Below are 6296 nucleotides of genomic sequence, written 5' to 3'. Positions count from 1 at the left end.
ATCAAAGATATCATAATAAAGCTGTTTAAAACATAAAAAGTTATAAGGTAGCTCAAGGGTAGGATTACTGACCCTGAGTATTATATCTAATTACACACACACACACACACACACACACACAGAAAGAGCTACAAAAGTTGGAAAAATAAACGAATCTTAAAAATATATAAATAAATGTATAATTATTAAAATCTATATGAGAGTCAATGTTTATCACCCAGCATTGAGGAAGGGGCTTAGAGAAATGAATTATCCCCCTCCAACCTCAAAAAAACATACGCACACACACAATCAATGACATGTGTAATTATACCAGGAAATACCCGTATTTTATAGAATGCCATAATCGAAAGTAAGAACCATCTTTTTTGTTAAGGGTTGCCAATACATTCTTTTTCCAAGGTGTGTGCAGCTGTGCCAGTCTTGTTCACTATGGGATGGAAGAGGTCCCTGACCTGTGAGCCTAGAGGTGAGCAGGGGATCTTTGCTCCATTCTGAGACTGAGAAAGGCAGGATGCCCACACAAGGGTCCATAGCAGGGAAGGTTTTCAAGCTATGGATAGTCCTGGAAAAGCCTATACCAGGCACACAGTTAGCAGTGATGTGTTTGCAGGGAGTCCAAGGAACCAGCTTTGTACTGATGCAGGTGGGCAAGCATTTATCATCCACCTCCCACTCTGACAGCAATGAGAGTATTGCTTAAGTTTTATTTCATAGATTTGATCCCTGACCAAAATACCAAAAACTCCACCCCAAAGACTGCACCCTTAATGATGTAGCAAATAGAATAGTGGATGCTAGGCCAGGAACCTTTGACTCTTCTAATACCATTGTGTATTTCCGAGCAAGGAAGGAGAGGTATCAATGGACAGCAGTCTGTTTCCCCACGAGTACTCTACCACTGAGTTAGTAGCCTTAGCCCTCCTCACCTCTAGAAAAAGGGTGTCACTAAGTTGTCCAAGCTGATCTTAAACTCATGATGTAGACCAGGCTAGCCTTGAAGTTCTGATCCCCCTACCTACTGTGTGTCTTGAGTGTCTGGTATTACAGGCCCGTTTCTCTATGGATTAGTAGCCCATGGAAGAGTCCATGATCCCATGACCCTCTAGTTCTCACCCTGTGGAGCTATTGGCCTAAGGGAGAGATGGAGTCCATCTGAAGGGATGGGTCAACAAGACAACTCTGTAGAGTGGGGAACTCATCATTCATATTGGGTCCCTGCTGGGAAGAGGAGAAATCAAGAGGAGGGAGGAGGCTTGGTGTTGGGGAATCCTCCTCTTCCTCCTCTTTCTCCTCCTCCTCCTCCTAATGCTGCTAATGCTGCTGGTGCTATTGCTGTTTCTCCTGTTGGTGCTGTAGCTTCTGCTGGTGTCTTTTCATTGGCCATGTGTCTGAAATCACCTCCTGTTTATTCTCAGGACATGACAGAATTTCAAGATGGCACTGTGAGAGAAAAAAAGTCAATTTATTCTAAGCAAAAATCTTATGTGGTAGAATACTTAGATTACCATTTGGAGCTTTGATTGCCTTATTATTTTATTAAATCTTCTCTTCTACTTCTCATTTAAGATTTTTGAAAGAAATCATTTAGAAATGTTACATATATATATATATATATATATATATGTAACAATATATATGAATTGCTAGGTCTTAGGAATGAAAAAATCAGTACGCAAAACAATATGCATGCATGCAGGATTCTGACCATCAACAATAACCCACAAACTAGGTTGTTGATACTTATTCAGTGACAAACCTTGTTATTAATTTTAAGGCTTACTGGAGTGGGATGTTACATTTGAAAACATAAGACTCTGTTCTGCAGCACTTGTGATTGATGACCACATGTGCTAGAACCAGTAGCCCATGGATGAGTCCATGAGCCCATGAATCTCTAGTCCTCACCCTGTGGGAGCTATTGGCCTAAGGGGGAGCTGGAGTCCATCTGAAGGGATGGGTCAACAAGAAAACTCTGTAGAGTGGGGAATTCATATTGAGTCCCTGCTGGGAAGAGGAGAAATCAAGAAGAGGGAGAAGGCTTGGTGTTGGGGAAACCTCATAAAAGAACTTAGAGAAGATACAAGGTAAGAATTGCGGGGAAAATGGAAACCAGAGACAAGAGGAAGGACCAGCATAGAGCAAACTAGAAAGGACAAAGCACGAAGGTACCTGGGCTGTGCCTGCTGCTTGTTATCTGGACTCTCCCTGTGGCTCATTTCTGGGGTGAGATTCTGTTCTGCCCCAGGCGAGGTTTCTTTCTCCTTGGCAAGCAGCAACAAAGCTTTATCAGGGCATTTGCTATATTCCTGGTCCACCCCTTAAAACCTCTGTGCCCGACCCTGCTGGAGATGGGCTTATCCTCTAATGGGGCTCTGTGGGAGAGTAGATTATCTTCTTTTATTTCCTTGTTGCTACTCTTCTCACTGAAGATGCTTGTTGTTTGAATGTATGGGACACTCATGGCACATTTGTGATAGTGGTCCTGTGTAGGTGTCATCGGTAGTGGCCTGTGATGACCAGCCACAGTGGACCTTCTTCCTCCTTTTGGATGAACCTTCTGGCCATAATGAGATACGTGACCTTGGGAGAATGACACCTGCAAGGTGCCTAGGACTGGCAGGCTTCCACTCCTCTTTCTTTGTAATCTAAAAGCAGCAGCAGGGTCAAGGCTAGGAAATGGGGCTGCAATGGGACTCACTTGCTGTGCCTGGGCTGTGCAGCCATACCCCGGGAGAGCCTGCTGTTGTAGGAAGCAATAAGTTGCCATTTCCTCATTATATTTTCTTTTTATTAGGGAGTATATTATTACAGACGCTTGAAATCCCATGCATTTCATCGCACCCAAAATTTCAGGGTCTGGCCTGTGGGGAAGCAGTTCTTCACAACGAACTGTGAACCCCTTCCCGTGTTCTTTGAACCAGGCTTGTTTCATCACCTCGCTGGCTGTTGGTCTATACATTGGATTTACTGTTAGTAATTGACTAAGGAGGTTCTCCAGGTCTTCTGAAACCCCACAGGGGGCAGGATACACCCCTGCAACAACTTGTTTTTGTAATTCTTGGATGATCACAGAATCAAATGGGAGCTTTCCCACTACCATATAATACAAGACCACTCCTATTGTCCACATATCATTCTTCATTCCGTCATACAGAAGTCCAAGGAAGCGTTCCGGGGAACCAAAAGAATACGCACCGCAGTGGTGGTTTAGCATTTGTCCAGGTTGTGTTTTGGTGCTAAGCCCAAAGTCGATGACTTTGACCTTTTTGTTTTTATAAATCATTATATTGTCCACTTTCAGGTCTAGGTGAACAATCCCCTTTCCATGGCAGTAGCTCACTGCTGATAATATCTGTTCAAATATTTGCCGGGCCTCATCCTCCTCTATGTGCCCTGACTCTCTGATGTACTGGTAGAGTTGTTGGCCTTCCACCAGCTCCATTATGAGGTATATTCTAGTTTTGTTTTCAATGACTTGTAAGAGAGAAACAATGTTGGGGTGGTTGATCTTTCTCATTATGTTTGCTTCTGTCATGGCTGGCTGGAACCACTGCTTGTTCTTTCGGAGAACTTTGACCGCCACTGGGGTTCCTGTGAGCTGGTGGTGGGCCAGGAGGACCTTGGCATAGCTTCCTTTTCCAATAGTCTTCAGTACTTTATATTGGGAATGAAAGGTTCCCTCCTGAGAGATACTGGGATCGGGACTAGAAGGTGGTAACTCCTCCTCAGTCTCTGTAGGCATTTTATCAGTACTAATGCTACCTAAAAATAACAAACAAATGGAATCAAATAATGAAAAAGATGGAGCAATTCAGGAACTAAAATTACACATGTGGAACCTAAAAGAAACAAATGAAACAAAAAGAAAAAATAATAACAAATAAAAGACTAGACTAGAAAAATAGAGTAAAATTATGAACAGGGGGAAATATGAAGAATTATAAGTAAAAGCCACCCAAATAACCATCCCCAAAAGAGAAAGCCAAGAGCACACAAATACTAAATGTAATGATGAAAATAAAAATCATTATACTACAATAGGATTGGGCGGCCAAAGCTGATCAATACTGTGAATGGATTGTTTGAAGAAAAAGGTCAGATAAAAGAAATGAGAGGAGAAAGACTGAGTATAAGACAAAACAAACAAATGTAAAAAGCCAACACTTAAGGGAAAACTCCATTGAATTTCAGGACCTAGTGATCCACAAAAATCCACAACTCTCCAGAGCAAAATACTGAACATTAAAATTAACCAACCACAAGGAATAAGGCAGTTAAATATCAGTGAACAGTAAACCTTAAACAAAGGCCGAAGAGTCAAGGTGTCACAAAGGGCAAATTTGTATCAAGTCTAAGCCAATGATTGCTTGTACTCAATAAATAGAGAAACAGAAATAATGTAAAAGGATGAAACTGCAGGACATTGAAAATGGAGATAGAGTGAATCATCCGACTGAAGAACCGTAAATAATCAAAGCAATAATATAGCATGTGAGAACATAAAAACCACCACCAAAATGAATCCAGCAATCCATAATTAATAAATAAATAAATAAATAAATAAATAAAACAAAACCACAATAAGGAAATAGTCAGTGGTCTTGAGAATATATGGCCTAATTCTATCTCTTAAACACATAGAAAAAACATCAATCCATAAATAAGCAGCCAGCAGTCTACGTAGGCCTTTAATCTGATATTATGGGGTTGGCATATCAAATTCCTGGGAGCCACTGGAGACCCAAGACAGGTACTTGGGCAGCTGCAGGCCAGTGAGAGAGCCTGTCTTGAAAATGAGGTTGAGGACCTTCCTCAGGAACAGGAGCCGGGGTGACTTCTAACCTCTACACTCTTTTGCACTGAGGTGCAGGTAATATAGATACAAGGGGCAAAAGGGGATGGGCACGTGCGTGCACACACAAACACACACACACACACACACACACACACACAGGCACACACACAGACAAACGCCCAGATTCATACAAAACACAATCACGTAGGAACAGGCACACACATACTTACACACAAGTAAACCTGGAAAAATGCACATCACAGACACACACACACACACACACACACAGGGACACACACACACGCAAAAGAGGTGGTACACACATACAAACATACACACAAACAAACCTGTAAACTCACACACTCCTACATATACTGACAAACATACAAGCGAAAGTGTACACACACTCACACACAGGCAAATCTGTCAGCACACACTCTCTTACACACACTGATACATACACATATACACAGTACAGTAAAATCCAATACAACCACACACAGCTCACAAGATACAAACAAGTCGCAGAGGGCTCCACACCACACCTCCTCTCAAAGCACTCAAAGAAATCCAGGCCTGGCAACAGCTTAACATCTGTTGGCTGGGACGCCTCACAGTCGCTCCTCATGAGGTCACAATAGGACCTGTCATGACATGGTTGGGAAGGGCTTCAAGGCTCTGGCTTCTGTGGGCTATGGAGAGATTTAAGGCTTTTAGAAATCAAAGCCTGTAAGATGTTTACCTCTCCTCAGTTCTCTGTTTTGAATGTTTTCTATGCCTCCTGCTTCAAAGTCGTCATGTCTACACTCAGGGTGTCACTTTTTCATTAAATTCTGATTGATTAGCCTCAAACTAATGGTACACTGTTAAAAAAAATTAAAAAAAAAAACAAAGCTGTGTTTCTAAACTGACCGATCAAGATGACACTGATTTCATAAATCCTCAGAAAGGCTCTAGGTTATCATCAAACACCTGAGACAAAGATGCAGGGATAGGCAGAGCACTTGCCTCCCAAGGGTAAGGAATTGAGTTTCAATCCCCAAAACCCCCATCAATGTTGGGTGCATCAGCAAAGCCCATAAGCTCAGCATCTGTGGAGTGGGGAGGGGTTGGGGCTTGAAGACAGGTGGTCTGACATGCAGGCGTGAGGACCTGTCCAGAGGATGGCCTCTGACAGAACAGGGGGTAGTGGTATGCATGGACACCTAGGCACATAAGGGGGTATGCATATACAGGCAGACACTTCCTATCACACGGAGGTTGGCATGATGTATAGAAAACCAAGTCCATCCTGAGTGTAGGGCTCACTTTAAATATTAAGGTCCAGTGATGGAACAGCTATGTATGAGGACAAGGAGCTCTGTGCAACCTGGGGCCAGAAGGAACAGAGTGGCTATGCTGACACAGTTGAAATGAATTCTCAATCACAGTCTGTGACAGCCAGGTCACAGGACCCAGTCTGCTGTGTTATTTGTGAGCAGCCAGTGCAGCCAGAAGC

At 42.8% G+C, this 6296-nt stretch overlaps 1 protein-coding gene across 1 annotated transcript; it reads right to left on the bottom strand.

Annotated features, from left to right (window-relative positions):
• Nucleotides 1-1344: 1344 nt before the first annotated feature.
• On the bottom strand, nucleotides 1345-5342 carry LOC134485014 (sperm motility kinase Y-like). Its single transcript, XM_063280836.1, has 2 exons — nucleotides 2173-5342; nucleotides 1345-1443 (listed from the first exon to the last, which is right to left on the bottom strand). Exon 1 carries the CDS (start codon nucleotides 3743-3745, stop codon nucleotides 2216-2218), a length of 1530 nt encoding a protein of 509 aa, XP_063136906.1. The 5' UTR covers nucleotides 3746-5342; the 3' UTR covers nucleotides 1345-1443; nucleotides 2173-2215.
• Nucleotides 5343-6296: the final 954 nt, after the last annotated feature.

The sequence above is a fragment of the Rattus norvegicus genome, chromosome 1 (assembly GCF_036323735.1).
Source record: "Rattus norvegicus strain BN/NHsdMcwi chromosome 1, GRCr8, whole genome shotgun sequence".
Lineage (NCBI taxonomy): Eukaryota > Metazoa > Chordata > Mammalia > Rodentia > Muridae > Rattus > Rattus norvegicus.
Note: the sequence above shows the minus strand (reverse complement) of the source record. Positions and strands in the feature narration are given on the sequence as shown.